Source organism: Xenia sp. Carnegie-2017, unplaced genomic scaffold (genome assembly GCF_021976095.1).
Source record: "Xenia sp. Carnegie-2017 unplaced genomic scaffold, XeniaSp_v1 HiC_scaffold_22, whole genome shotgun sequence".
Classification (NCBI taxonomy): domain Eukaryota; kingdom Metazoa; phylum Cnidaria; class Anthozoa; order Malacalcyonacea; family Xeniidae; genus Xenia; species Xenia sp. Carnegie-2017.
Genome location: NW_025813485.1, coordinates 12799450 through 12815366, shown reverse-complemented (window position 1 = coordinate 12815366; position 15917 = coordinate 12799450). Strand labels below are relative to the sequence as shown.

The window sequence follows — 15917 nt, the reverse complement described above, 5'->3', positions numbered from 1 at the left end:
TATGAAAGTGAAAATTATTGTTTTAAGTGATGATGTTTGTGAACTTAAAATGCCTCCAGAAGATTCAATGGTGTAGGTGTAGGATAAAAACATCAGAACGTGACGTTTTAAGGAATAATTTGCCATCAAAAGTGAAAGGGGAGTGTCGCATACCTACGCCATTCAGACAGTTATACCCCTTCATATGCGACCTGTCTTCAAAACTCAAAACCAATGCAGAATGGTAGCCTGGGGGGGGGGGAGGGGGTAGAATTAATTTATCAAATTTCTTGGGCGTCGCATCACGCATGCTCTTTACGCGACAAAAATCGGCTAGGGGTACATAGTACGTACAACCATGGCTTCTATAGTGATGGTAAATCGGAGTGTTCTGACCAGTAGTCGATATATATTTATGAAAGTACCAAGAGTTAAATCGTGCATAAATCACTGTCGTGTTTTGAAGATATTAGATATCATCCACAACGAGCAGAGGTGAAAAAATAGAAAGATGTCATTGTCTAATTTTATAGTCAGAAAATTTTCAAACATTCTTGTTTTAGGGCGAGCATAAATAGCACAGGCTGTCTCTATGGAAGCAATTTCTCCAGCGTTCCAAATATTATTAGGAGCAAAAGTCCGGATGTGGATCTTGTTGACGATAAATCCCTTCCAGAATTTTTGTTCAAGAAATTTGATACATTTGGGACACGAACAGCCATTGTAAGTATAAACTATGTAACGCATCAACATTAGCAGATCGATCACGAGCGATTCAGACATGATCCAACAAGTTTCATAGAATCTGTTTTATTGCATGTTTTTATATTCTGCAGACAAATGTCGATTGGAAGTTTCCTTTGCTTGGTAATGAGAAATATGTACTACCCCATGAATGACAATTCTGGCTTTCGTTGATTAGGTTGATGGAATTACTGGAAACAAATACTTGTTCTCAGAAATACAGGAGAAAGCTTGGAAATTGGGATCTGCATTGACTAGACTTGGCTTTAAAAAGAATTATGTGTTGGCAATAATTTGTCCAAATGCGATTGAATTTCCAATCATCTATCTATCTGTACTATCTTTAGGTGGTGTGGTGACCACTTTATCGCCTTTAGCCACCATTAATGAAATTTCTTATCAGCTGAAAGCTACAAATTCCAAATTTCTTGTGACGGTTTCTGATCTTGTTGTAAAAGCAAAAGAGGCCGCCAATCTTACTGGACTAATGGAGTTGTTAGTTGTTGGGGAAGCAGAAGGCTTTTTATCAATCCAGGAGCTTTTTGAAGATGATGGATCATATTATCCTGATGTAATTGACATATCTCCGAAAGAAGATGTAGCAATGTTGCCATTTTCCAGCGGCACAACAGGGTTGCCAAAAGGTGTCATGTTAACACATTTTAACCTGTCTGCAAACATACAACAATGCTGCGATATGCCAGGATATTATGAAGCATTTCTTGATGAAAAAGTGCTTGCTGTCCTACCATTTTTCCATATCTTAGGTTTTAATCTTAATTTGGCTGCATCCTTATATGGAGGTGCAACTGTAGTCACTTTGCCCAAGTTTGAACCAAAATTATTTTTAGAAACAATTCAAAATTACAAGGTAAGCAATCTGTTTTGTATTTCTTGTTATGCCATACACACTAACAAAACTAAGTAAATATGCTCATTTTTGTCATATATTACATTAGTTGATACGTACCAATCTCAATGTGCTGTGATTGGCTTAATTTAAAACATCATCACACCATTGCAATGGTGTATATTAGTTACAACTAAATTGACTGTTGTGTTTTAGGTGGAGAGATTGGTGTTGGTCCCTCCATTGATTTTGTTTCTTGCCAAAAGTCCTCTGGTTGATAAGTATGATTTGTCATCATTGAAAGGTATCAGCTGTGGTGCTGCGCCTTTATCTGAAGACTTGGAATTAGCCTTGGAAAAACGCTTAACTAATATTTATATCAAACAAGGTAAAGTATAATTTTCGCGATGTTGCATCAAAGCTAGTGGTGTTTAATCTATTTTTATGTCTAATTTTGGTTTGTCTAGTTTATATTTATTTAATCCTGGATCTTATATCTTCTGTGTGATTTGGTACTCAAGTTAGCGTTCTAGAAGCATGACTTATAAGAGCATAATTTAATGAATTGTGTAGCTGGAAATCTTTTCGATTATTCTCGTCTAAAAAAAGAAATAGACAGTTTAACGTCATTTTGATAATGTTATTTTAACGTTTTTTTAAGGTCGTTTTTATTGCATAATGTACATACATGGGAAAAGTACTACATTACAGCTTTTATGCTAGTGGTATATGCCAGTATCAAGTAACAGAATTACAAAAACACGGTTGGATTAGATTTTATCTTAGAGAACGCTATTAATTTGCTATATACGTTTATATAAGCGCAGCCATCTCAAATTCTCTCATTAATCTTTGAATATTTCTCATTTTAGGATACGGTTTAACAGAAAGTTCTCCCGCAATTGTGATATCTTTTTCGGATAGGATCGTTCACGGTTCTTCTGGAGAAGTATTACCGAACACTGAATTAAAGGTAGCCAATTGAAGTGACCTTTTTGTAATTTACTGTGCAATTTTTTAACAATCAAATCTTGTATGCCTATAAGGTCACTGATTTATATACAGGAGAAGTTTTGGGTGCAAATCAAACGGGTGAAATATGTTCTAGAGGACCACAGATAATGAAAGGTAACGTTAATTATTTCATACGGTTGAAATTACCTGGTAAATTATGTAATTTCCGCACATTGAATGATGAAACTTTGTTTCATATTGAAAGACCTTGATTTGCATTCGACTTGTCAAATAGATATGTATCTAATAGATGTTGCATCACTGTAAGATTTCAAGTTTTAGTGACGAGTGTTTTGTCGTTCGTGTAGAGAATACTAAGAACACGACAAAATAATATATTGAAAATCATATCTCGCCACCTTGATGTTTTCTTCATTCTACAATTCTACGAATGTTTTCAGAAATATACAACGGTAAAAATCATCAAATTGTCTTTCGAGGAAATCAATTACCAATTGCGCATCCAAACGAGCAAACTTCAGAACGACTTCAGAACCTTCGAGTCTTGGTCAAATGCAACTTGATTTTGAGAGAATAGATAATTGTATACTGCTGCTTGGAATGTATACTGCTTGCATTGCGACCAAAGCATATAAAAATTTGCAATATTTTTGTCTCCTTTTTGTTTGTTTTCCCTATTTTCTATCCTGTAGAATTTGTACAATCTTTTCACCAGGCATTTTTCTATAATTGAATGAATTGCAAGGTAAAATTTGTATCTTATGCCCTGTGTAACTATGTACCAACCGATATTAACTAGCTCATTTTTTGAGCCACATATCTCATATTCATTCGCTATCACTAAGTCAATCCTAAAGGCTCTTTTCCACTCATCGCAAAATGCTCTCGCTGCGAGCTTGCGAGTCTGTTCGCGCGATCAAAAAAATTTGTTCAATTAATTTAACTATGCTGCAAGTCATGGTAAGCTCGCTGCGAGTAACTCGCAGGCACTCGCAGCGAGCTTGCGAGTACGTTTTGCGACGAATGGAAAAGAGCCTTTAGACTGATATCAAGCATTTCCTCATTTTTTCATCTATATCTTGCAACTGACCGCAACTCCACTTGTTTGAACTATTGGCGTTTCGTTTTTTACGTGTACTCCCACATGTATTTTACCAACTACGTAGAATTCTATGATTCGCCAAAATAATAGATTAAACTCACCTGGAGGAAACCAGATCTACAACTGCTTATCGATAATTAAATGTAATTACAAGTTAGATGCTCGTTTTTTTCTTCTAACTGGCACACATTTTTTCCACTGTTTTATTAAGTCTGGATATTTTTTAACGTTAGGGTATTACAACAATCCAAAAGCAACCGAAGAAACCATTGACTCTGAAGGATGGCTTAGAACTGGCGATATAGGATACTACAATGACGACGAAGTTGTTTTCGTTGTGGATCGGTGCAAAGAACTGATCAAATACAAGGGTATGCAGGTTAGTCAAACCCGAACATTTCGTGTGTTGATGTCATATTTTTTATTGGTATAAATAATGTAACATCCATAAAACTGGATATAATTAATGTAGATGGCTCATTGTTTTGGATACTTGCATTAGGAAGATCTCTGTGTACGCTTTTCACGGGAAAATTCTTTCAGTAATTATATGCATGTAAAACACAACTTTATTGCTGCTCAAGATTCGAGTTATTATAGCAAGAGAATCTTGAATTTACGGGATGATGAGTTTACAACTTGAATTTAGAAGATGATCAAATTCTGAGTTTACAAGATGACGTTTTTTGGCGTGTGCATGTTTTATCATGTATTTTTTTAATTTTTCGCCTGAAAAAGGTTTTTGGTCAAAGCTATATTACCGGAAGTATTGAGTCTGTAGCTTTAATATGGATACCATGCATTTTGCAGATTGCACCGGCAGAATTAGAAGCTCTGCTTGTCTCTCATCCGAAGATTGAAGATGCTGCTGTTGTTGGCATAGCAGACGAAGAGTGTGGTGAACTACCTAAAGCATTTATAGTGGCAAAAGATTTGAATGAACAAGAGGTGCAGACTTTTGTGGAAAAGAACGTAGCAGCTTACAAGAAACTTCGTGGTGGTGTAGAATTTGTTGATGTTATTCCTAAGTCAGCAAGCGGGAAGATTTTGAGAAGAATGTTGAGAGATGGTGATCAATCAGCGTAATCTTTGATTTACTCTTAAAGTGTACAAGTCAATGTGGTTGCCTTGAAAATCAAGAAAAATTGTTTGATGTGTGTAATAAGCTTGACCTATCGTAGTTTATGGGCAAACAGGCGACTGTAGTGTAGTCCGTTCTCTTCATGAATTTTATTTGTATACATATATTTATATTAGTTTGATTTTTATGAATAAAATAACTGTCAGCATTGGTAAAGTGGAAGGGGAGAGTCACACACCCTTCAGATAGTTATGCCCCTTCATTTACGACCCGTTTTCAGAACTCAAAACCAATGAAGAATGTTATGACGTTAATAAATAATGAAAGTGTGGATTCGTGTTGGGTAGTGCGTTGTCTCATCTTGATGCCTTGGAATATTTGAACAACGTATTACTTTAAGAACCGGAAAAACCAATTGGAATACAGCTGAGTCTGGGTATTAGGTAACTGTGTAGTTTTAATTTATGAATTTCTTGGACGACGCATCACGCATGCTCTTTTCACGACAACAATTGGCTAGCTATAAATATACCTAAAAACCATGGCTTCTGTAATACTGATTAGTAGTCGATATGTATTTACGAAAGTACCTAGAGTGACATCCTGCATAAGTCACTGTCGTATTTTGAAGGTACTAGATACCATTTACAACGAGCAGAGGTAAAAAAGTTGAAAGATGTCATTGTCTAATTTTATAGTCAAGATAATTTACCGACATTCTTGTTTTAGGGCGAGCATAAATAGCACAGGCTGTCTCTATGGAAGCAATTTCTCCAGCGTTCCAAATATTATTAGGAGCAAAAGTCCGGATGTGGATCTTGTTGACGATAAATCCCTTCCAGAATTTTTGTTCAAGAAATTTGATACATTTGGGACACGAACAGCCATTGTAAGTATAAACTATGTAACGCATCAACATTAGCAGATCGATCACGAGCGATTCAGACATGATCCAACAAATGAATGACATTTCTGGCTTTCATTGATTAGGTTGATGGAATTACTGGAAACAAATACTTGTTCTCAGAAATACAGGAGAAAGCTTTGAAATTGGGATCTGCATTGACTAGACTTGGCTTTAAAAAGAATGATGTGTTGGCCACATGTTGTCCAAATGTGATTGAATTTCCAATCATCTATCTATCTGTACTATCTTTAGGTGGTGTGGTGACTACCTTATCACCTTTAGCCACCGTTAATGAAATTTCTCATCAGCTAAAAGCTACAAATTCCAAATTTCTTGTGACGGTTCCTGATCTTGTTGTAAAAGCAAAAGAGGCCGCCAATCTTACTGGATTAATGGAGTTGTTAGTTGTTGGGGAAGCAGAAGGCGTTTTATCAATCCAGGAGCTTTTTGAAGATGATGGATCATATTATCCTGATGTAATTGACATATCTCCAAAAGAAGATGTAGCAATGTTACCATTTTCCAGCGGCACAACAGGGCTGCCAAAAGGTGTCATGTTAACACATTTCAACCTGTCCGCAAACATACAACAAGGCTGCAATATGCCAGGATATTATGAAGCATTTCTTGATGAAAAAGTGCTTGCTGTCCTACCATTTTTCCATATCTTTGGTTTCAATATAAATTTGGGTGCATCTTTGTATGGAGGTGCAACTGTAGTCACTTTGCCAAGGTTTGAAGCAGAATTATTTTTAGAAACAATTCAAAATTACAAGGTAAGCAATCTGTTTTGTATTTTTTGTCTTAGATCACACCTCAACTTTCAAATCTGAAATATTCATGGACCATTTTTGTCATATCTTACACGCCAGGACTGGCTTAATCCCTTTCACTGGTGTACTAGTCACAGCTAAATTATCTTTTCTGTTTAAGGTGGAGAGATTGGTGTTGGTCCCTCCATTAGTTTTGTTTCTTGCCAAAAGTCCTCTGGTTGATAAGTATGATTTGTCATCTGTGAAATCTATTTTGTGTGGTGCTGCACCTCTATCTAAAGACTTGCAATTTGCTTTGGAAAGGCGCTTAACTAATATTTATATCAAACAAGGTAAGGCATAAGTTATGTGATGTTACATGAAAACTATTGGTGTTTAATCTGTTTTTTTTGTCAACTTTTAAAATTTGACTGTCTAGCTTATAATTTATCCTGGCTCTTAAATATTCTGTGTGTTTTTGTACCCACTAAAGCATTTTCACAACATATCTTATAAGAACATATTAATGAATGTAAAAGCATAAATCTTATTCATTACGTTATTTGGATGATATCATTTCAATACTTTTTAAGAGATTAAGGTCATTTTTATTAAACATTTGTTAAGAGCGCTTATCATAGATATTTTCATTACAACTTTAAGTTTTATGTTAATTGCAATGATAGAGGTAAATGAATTCTAAAAAGGCTTTATCTTAGATAACATTGTAAATTTGCAATATATATGTATGTTTTCACTTTGACCGAAATGCTCTAATTATTCTTTGAAATGCTCTAATTATTCTTTGAATATTACATATTTTAGGATATGGTTTAACTGAAAGTTCTCCCGGAATCGTAATGTCTTTTTCGGGTCGGATAGTTCATGGCTCTTCAGGAGAAATATTCCCGAACACTGAATTAAAGGTTGTCAATTGAAGTGACCTTTTTTGTAATATATTGTGCAACTTTTTTAATAATCATAACTTGTTATCCTATCAGGTGATTGATTTGGATACTGAAGAAGTTTTGGGTGCAAATCAAACGGGTGAAATATGTGCTAGAGGACCGCAGATAATGAAAGGTAACGTGTATTATTTCATACTGTTGAATAAATAATTACCTGCTAAATTATGTAATTTCCACACATAAAATGGTGGTTTCTTGCTGTGGGGTTCAGAAATATAATTGTAGAGAGTTATTTAAACTTTAGAAGCGTGAAATCATACATGGTGAGCAGCAGAGGGTTTAAATGAAATTTCCGTCGCTCATTTTTCTGATACATCAATGAATGAATGCAATTTCATCTATAAACAATGGAACCTTTGTTTCATATCGAAAATGATGTTGATTTGAGACTTGCGTAATAGATATATCATGTTTGCGCATACCAAGTAAGTAATGCGGCGATAACTGCTGCGCGTGCGCAATTGACCACTCTTCTACGTAGTGTTTTGGAAGTACATTGAAGTTCATATACTTCATAAGTTATACATTTTACTTCTGCAGCAGCTTTCACGTTTATCGCTGCACAATACACTTTTTTTTAGTAGTTTTTTACCGTTGGTGTAGAGAAAACCGAGAATGAGATAATTTCATTAAAAACCACATACGCGCTGCTGTTACATTTTCTACAGAATTCTACAATTTTACAAATGTTTTTAAAAATATATACAACTGTAGAAATAATCAATTCAATCATTGTAATCATTGTACATACATCCAACGAACAAACTTCGGAACAACTTCAGAAACTTCGATCTCTATAAATAACAATTGGTGTATTTTAGTCCAAACGAAACTTGAATTGCAATTAGGTCCGAGCGTCCTTACCTTATACGTTTTAGACAGAGTTCAATTTTGGAATAAATTTTCTCTCTTTAGCATAAATTTCAAGCAAAAACTAAAAAAGTTCAATTCATATAGCTGACAAATAAAACTAATGATTGAACCCAGGTCAACAATATTTAGGCAGTATATGCAATGTTTTGTCTCCTTTTTGTTTGTTTTTCTATTTTCTATCGTGTATAATTTGTGCAATCTTTTAAATCTCTTCTACAATTAAATCAATTACATGGTAAAATTTGCATGTTATGCGCTTTTAACGTATGCACTGTTCCTGCGTACATACCAAGCAATTTTGACTAGCACAATTTTTGAGCGATGTATCTCATATTTAAAACTGAAAAGGCCCTATCCTTTTGTAGCCTATTTTTCTTATGTGTGATAAAACAGCTTTGAAACTAGTAACAAAGTTAATTCTCACTTAGACAGATGTCAAATATTTGCTTGCTTTTTTTTGCAACTGACCGCAACTTCACTTGTTTGAACTTGGTGTTTCGTTTTTTACGTGTACTCCCATATGTTATTTACCAACTACATAGAATTTTATGATTTGCCAAAATAATGGATTAAACTCACCTGGAGAAAACCAGATCTACACCTGCTTATCAAATGTAAAATGTACTTATGAGTTAGAAGCTCGTCATTTTCTTCCATATTGTGCATATTTTTTTCAAAATTGTATTAAGGAAGGAAGTCTGGGTGCTAGTCAATCAATGATGTCCGTCAAGAATATTTTTTGATGTTAGGGTATTACAACAATCCAAAAGCAACCGAAGAAACCATTGACTCTGAAGGATGGCTTCGAACTGGCGATATAGGATACTACAATGACGACGAAGTTGTTTTCGTTGTGGATCGATGCAAAGAACTGATCAAATACAAGGGTATGCAGGTTAGTCAAACCCGAACATTTCGTGTGTTTATGTAACCAGGATGTAACTGTGCGTAGATGTCGTATTTTTTATTGACATAATATAACAATAAATAAAACTGGTTATATATAATTAGGTGACTCATTGTGATGAAACGGTGTGAATACCACGCACAATGGCGTGTATGTATTATAAGAAATGTAAATTTTCTATCATTTTGATGTACCTGCGTTAGGAAAATCACTGTCCACGCGTTTCACGGGAAAATTCTTTCATTAATTATATGCGTGTACAACACAACTTTATTGCTGGTTTACCGAGCTTAAGTATCTCAAAGCTATATAACCAGGAAGTATTGAGTCTGTAGCTTTAGTCTGTATGCCATGCATGTTGCAGGTTGCACCGGCCGAATTAGAAGCTCTGCTTATCTCTCATCCGAAGATTGAAGATGCTGCTGTTATTGGCATAGCAGACGAAGAGTGTGGTGAACTACCTAAAGCATTTATAGTGGCAAAAGATTTGAATGAACAAGAGGTGCAGACTTTTGTGGAAGAGAACGTAGCGGCTTACAAGAAACTTCGTGGTGGTGTAGAATTTGTTGATGTTATTCCTAAGTCAGCAAGCGGGAAAATTTTGAGAAGGATGTTGAGAGATGGTGATCAAACAACAACGTAATCTTTGATTTAGCTACTCGCAAAGCGAATAAGTCAATAGGATATTTAATCAATTTTAGTATTTTTATATTCTGAAAGAATAATTAATTTCTTATTCAATATTTATTCACGTGACGTACGTACGATAGGGAAAAAGAAACACAATGAATGTAATCGACGGAATACATATAGGAAATTACGAAAGAAACTCATTCAATGTCAATTTTAATGTAAGTTATACTAGATTGAAAAAGGGACGAATTTTCTTTTGAGTACATGTACTTTTACAATATTACTTTCTATGTTTACAGCCAAAATAAGTCATTTGGAAGTATTTTGTTGTTGAAAAGAGTCTAGCCAGAAGACGCCATTTAATTTGATTGCTGAAGCGGTTGTTTAGGTATACATTCACGCCATTTCTTTGCCCTTGAAACTCCCGCTAGTGATTTTACAAAACGACCCGAGGCATTGAATATCATACAGTATCGTATATACAATATTGTCTAGTAGGTTATGTAAGCGAGGAAAAGTACAAAATTTAGTGCATAGAAAACTGAAAAAAATACTTTTTACCATGGAGTCGAAGTTTCAGTGAAATGTGTGGAAGTAATAAGTGAGTATACGTGCATGAGAAGTTAAGATGGCCTGCTGAAAGATTTTCAAATTGTCTCAAGTGCAAAATGATGAAGCATGTTGGTGATAACAATCAAATCTTACTCTGATGTTGCTTTAGTTATGAAGGCGTTAGAAATCTTAACAGAATAAAAGGAAGTCCTGAAGAAAAACAATATCATTCCACAAAGTTACTCGGTACCATGTTGCATAAGGTTATTCAGGATAGGATTTGTCTTGATACACAATAACCATCTCAAAGTGGTGCAAAATTTGTTATGGGAGCAAAGAAAATCCGAGCAAATTGAAACTTACGGGATTTCTCCAAAATTTCACGATTTTCATCCCATTGTACGCCAATTATTGGACGAGTCAAAAAACGATAAACAGTAAAACATCAACTAGCAGCAATGACAAACTGTGAACTGTTTCTTCTACATGTTAGAAAAACATATTGGAAAAGTCTCATTACATCTATGGCAAAATGAATTGAAGCTATTTTTAATGCAAATGACGCATGACGAGCCTTGCATCGCATGACGTAATTCAACGATGCAACTGCAATTTGCGTATAAAATACTGTGCTTGTAGATTTGCCAGGTGGAAAACGAAATTTTAAAAAAAGTACAATCGTCGAGAAATGCTGTGCCGTGGCCGTGTGGTCAAGGTTATTCGTATTTATTTATTTGTAAAGAACGGAAGCGGAGAAGCGCTTAACGAACGTCTTTAAATCAGAAACAAGAAGGAACAATGCGAAATTTATCAACGGACGGGCTACACTAAAAAAGATATTTCGTATGACATTGGATTTGGTGCTTTAGAATTCAGACAAATTTAGTCATATCCCGAACACTCGATAAATGTTCATTGAGAAATTGCAAACTTGTGCAATTGTATTTAATGCCAATGCCATATTGTGTTGGGAAAATTCTTATATTGTATGGTTGTAGCTAACTTCCAGATGCTCTTAACTATATGTTCCTTATATTTGTCATGTTTTAGATAATTTAATGTGTTGATTACGTTGTAAGGAAATAAAATTGTCCTCTTGCTTCTATTAATATATATATATTGTTATTTTCGTTACATTGCTGTCGCTGCATTAATTTTCAGATTAATTTTCAAGTTAAATATGCTACACAAATATTCAGCCACACCATTGCTGCATCGATTTGCACATATTCATCAATTGGAGCACTACCACCATCAGCCTTGGGTACAGCTGAGTTGCTTTTCAAATTTGATTCGCTTTTCGATTGCGTCAATAGTTCCACACTGAAATCAGCAAAAGAACAAAGAAGTGGAATAAGCAACAGCAATAATCACATTGCTTTTCTAAAAGAAGCAATGTCCTTTATCCAGGGAATCAAAGTGGTAAAAGATGGTAAAAACATCACAGGCAGAATCAAATCACTGAAGGGATAGCTTGTATCTATAAAGGCCATTATCTGTCTCTGGACCTATCTTCATGCCTCACATAATTTTGCATTCTTGCTTACCAGAAGATTAAACACAGATGCTCTAGAGAATTTTTTTGGAACAATACGCCAGCAAGGAGGTAATTATGACAATCCCATACCAATACAATTTATCAGAGCTTTTCGAAAGGTTTTTTTCAGTTCACTTTTGACCTCTTCCAAAGGAAACTGTTCTAAAGATATGGACACTCTGCTAACACAATTTTCAAAAAAAAGCCCAAACCATTTAGTATGCCACTTACCCATGCAAAAGCTCCAAGTAACTCACTGTTGATTGGTGAAAATGACTTCCGAGAACAAAATATTAGCAACAATTTATTGCTCAAAAATGCTGCTGTCTATGCTTCAGGATATTTGCTAAGCAAAGCTTTCAAAATCCACAGCTGTCTCCAATGTAAGAACGTTTTGACTTCAAATAACATAAACAATGATGGTAATTTGCTTTGCTATTTCAAGGCATATAAAGAACTCAACTTTGGTGGGCTGACTGCTCCTTCATCGTGCTATTTAAATTACATTATGCAACTTGAAGACACCTTCGTGGATTGTTTCTCAGTCACAACCAAAAATCTGAATGTTGGAAAGAGCATCTTGAAGAGTCTTAACATGATACCAGTGCCATTCCGTACATGTTCACAGTTTCCACTGCAATATTTGGTCAAACTTTTTTTAAGAATGCGAATTTATTACGGCATCAAATTTGCAAATCGCGAGTTTTCCTCTTCTAATAAAAGATCGCGAAAGTACATTAAAGTCCAGCATTTGTAACATTGTAAAAACTTACTACAAGGAAAATTCCATAGACAAAGTTGATGATCCTTTTCATTGTAACTCGCAATACAAGCATAACCATGATTGAATGTTGGCAAGTTGGAAAAAGCATCAGACCACAATAACAAATTTTGACTCTAAAACGTGTATTCTAACGATGCGATTCGACCTAAGTTGTCAAAATTATCTTCTTTGACATTGCATACACAAAACAAAAATGGAATAGCCATATAATTGTCGAGGACGCGCCGAACTGTTTCTCATTACTATATTTTCTATTACGAACATTGAGTTCTATAATAACCGTTATTATAGAACTCAATGATTACGAACTGCTGGAGTTATCTTGCTGCCAACATGGCGGCGATGCCTGATTGCGGGCTAAAAGTTGACAACAAAATCTTCAAAGGTTCCGACCATTGAGCTCTATAAGACCTGGAGGGGCAAAGGGGCCTGGACCCCGCAGTGAACTCGACATTTGAATAACTGGAATGATAACCGAAGCCAAAAATTGAAGCCAAAATAATATTTGTCGTCATCATTCGTCATTACACGTCAGGCTCTAGTTTCTCGCGTGTTCATTTTAATTTTTTTTAATCATTTGTCCCTTGGTAATGGTAGAGTTCGGATCTTGATCAGAGCGTAAAAATAACGAAATTTTTGCATTGAAAAGGTTCACGGAAAGTGAATCAAAGTGATAAATCGAGAAGCAAGGTGAGGTGAACTTGGTCGATCTGCTGTTTCGCTGCGGTTTTCCTTTAACACATATCAAAGTCTTTACGGTAAATGGTTTGAGCCCGGGAGTATCGTTACATGTTTGTAAATGTAGATCTTCCAGGTTGGTATAGTCCTGAGAAGGACTGTTTTTGTTGTTGTTGACTGACTTTTCGACAACCTTAGCGGTAGTCATCTTCAGAGTCAAAAAAATGACTATACTAACCTGGACGATCTACATTTACAAACATGCAAAGTCTTTAAGGATATTCAATTATTGATATCGAGATGACAACCATTTAGTATTTCAAGCACTATCAAAATCGATGAAAAATACAATCGCTCTGTAAAAAGTAAAAATTCGAGTTATAGACTCAATATTTTTTATGAAACTGGATATTCAAGTTTCTTTTTTCTTCGGAAAAACAGATCTTAAAATCCACTGAAATGACAAAAAGACAAACACTGTCTGACACAGTTTGAAAATTTACCTTCCGACGAAAGAAAAATTTATGCTTGAATATTTTCTCGTCATATTTGCTATTGTATTGTCTTTTTAGAATACAGTGTAGTTTTCAATTGGCTTTTCCTCGTTACAAGTTGTAAGTTACAACGAACTCACTGTAGTAAAGTTTCAGCTGTAAAAAATAACCTTTTGCGAAGAGTTGGCCTCGTGTGTTGTTTGTGGTGGATGTTGTTTATATGTTATGCTTTTGCAATTTGTATTCAAATTTATATTGGCCGTGTATGTTTGGCACTCAGGGGAATGAAACTGACGTACAAACCGCGTGAATATTCGACTTTGAAGGACTGGAACTGACGTACAAGCCGCGCAAGAGACTAGGACTTTGGCTTCAATTTTATATCTATAAAATGTATTGTCGTTATCATTCCAGATATATATATATATGGAGTTCACTGGGACCCCGTGGTCAAAAACATGGCGGTGATGGCGGATTTTGGTGGTCAAAACTTCCACTTTAAAAATTTTTTTCAATATTCACTCCCTCCTGATTTCCAATACTGTTTGTATGAACGAAAACAAGTGAGAAAAAAAAACAATTACGATACCGACAGCATATCATGTGAAAATAATGCTTCAGCATTGCGTGAAAAACACAGTACAGACACACATCAAAATAAAGAAGATCGACGGTAGAGAAAAGCATATTTTGGATGTAACATTTAAGTTATTTTATGACATTTTAGCCTTTTAAAAGTGAAAATCAAACGGCATTCTTTACTAGACCTGTCAATCTCGTCAAACTTATACATTATTTCATGCTTTTGTGTGTTTGACTGTTTGTAAACCGTTTGGTGCACCTATTTTTCTTGCTTCAAATGGATAAATCTGTGTAAAAATGCTCCTAAGGAAGCGAGAAAATGTTTGCTTCAGTCCTACGACATAAGTCAACTAAAAATTTCCCATGGATAAGTATCATAAGTGTATTGTCATTACCTGATAAATCTACTGAAAACTCATAAAGTATGTTGAACTAGAAGAGCTACAAAAAAGAAAAAAATTCAAAACACCATGACACTGTTGCTTGGTAATTTGTATTTTGTAAACAGCTTGGCAGAATCTTGGATCTATTACTGAACAGAACTACATTAATTTTCCATTGAAATTACAAACTTGGAAACTAAAGTGCATTGGTTTCTCTGACAAAAACACTGTCTATTGCTGCATGAAGGCAAAATAGTTATTTGACAGTGTAGGTGTTCAAAGAAATTTATCAAGTTCTATAGATATTATTGTGCATTACTTACAGTTTTTTGGAATTGTGTAATATATGTCAAGAACAAGATATAATTTTTCAAAAATGCTAACCCCTTCGAGCACTACTACTCTTCTGTTTTGCTTAAACAACTTACAGCTACCAATACTAATTATTTATATGTACAAACTAACATTTGGGAATTAAATGATAAACAACTTGTTAAATCTTTGTATTTTACATCAAGCCTTTGAATTAGTTCCTTTTATCTCTTGGTAAAAATATTAATGAAAGACTTACAAATCAAGTTTCTCAAAAATAGTATTTTGTACAAAGAAACTAAATAATTGGAAAGGTCGCATGTTGAAGACAGACTTTGCTTCTTTGACTAGGTTGCTTGACCATGAGCAAATTTAAATTTGTTTACAATTTGTTTAAAGAATTCTTTTTATTGATTTCTACTAATTCTTCATAAGACACAAAGAATTTCTTTGCCATCTATTTTTGCTTCCTCTACATTCAACTTCATTGTAACCAATGCATCCGATGTGAATTTGTGGATCACCTGGAATCATACCAATTATGGATTTAATGAGATGAGACAATGATATGTTTAATTTTTCATGCATATTAATGATATAATCATAAGCTACTGTTGAACAAAAATTCCAAGGTAGAAACAAATCTTAGCACATTGTTCAACACACTACTTTCATCTTGGTTTTGAAGTATTAACCTGTTTACTATAACAATAAATACTTCATTTACAGAAACGCTAAGTAGTACTTTAAAATTGTTAGCATAAATCCAACTTTCCAATCTCATTATAATTGTCTACACCATACAGTCAGTCAAATTGAGCAGG

The 15917-nt window shown here is 34.7% G+C and overlaps 1 protein-coding gene and 2 long non-coding RNA genes across 4 annotated transcripts; 1 reads left to right on the top strand and 2 right to left on the bottom strand.

The window, feature by feature from the left end:
* Positions 1-306: 306 nt before the first annotated feature.
* LOC124445145 lies at positions 307-10076 on the top strand. The gene is made up of 16 exons (XM_046995852.1): positions 307-474; positions 543-702; positions 902-1594; positions 1790-1961; positions 2446-2546; positions 2620-2701; positions 3884-4029; positions 4461-4733; positions 5261-5391; positions 5461-5620; positions 5722-6414; positions 6572-6743; positions 7216-7316; positions 7392-7473; positions 8981-9126; positions 9503-10076. The coding sequence occupies exons 1-16, from the start codon at positions 338-340 to the stop codon at positions 9779-9781; spliced, it is 3528 nt and encodes a 1175-aa protein (XP_046851808.1). The 5' UTR covers positions 307-337; the 3' UTR covers positions 9782-10076.
* On the bottom strand, positions 8029-8937 carry LOC124446170. Its single transcript, XR_006948360.1, has 3 exons — positions 8811-8937; positions 8223-8292; positions 8029-8152 (listed from the first exon to the last, which is right to left on the bottom strand). It is a non-coding gene; the product is annotated as an uncharacterized LOC124446170 (long non-coding RNA).
* A 957-nt stretch (positions 10077-11033) lies between the features above and the next one.
* LOC124446169 lies at positions 11034-12623 on the bottom strand. 2 transcript variants are annotated; one of them, XR_006948358.1, is made up of 3 exons: positions 12092-12623; positions 11871-12022; positions 11034-11646 (listed from the first exon to the last, which is right to left on the bottom strand). It is a non-coding gene; the product is annotated as an uncharacterized LOC124446169 (long non-coding RNA). The 2 variants fall into 2 exon arrangements; XR_006948359.1 differs by having other exon boundaries at positions 11871-12017.
* Positions 12624-15917: the final 3294 nt, after the last annotated feature.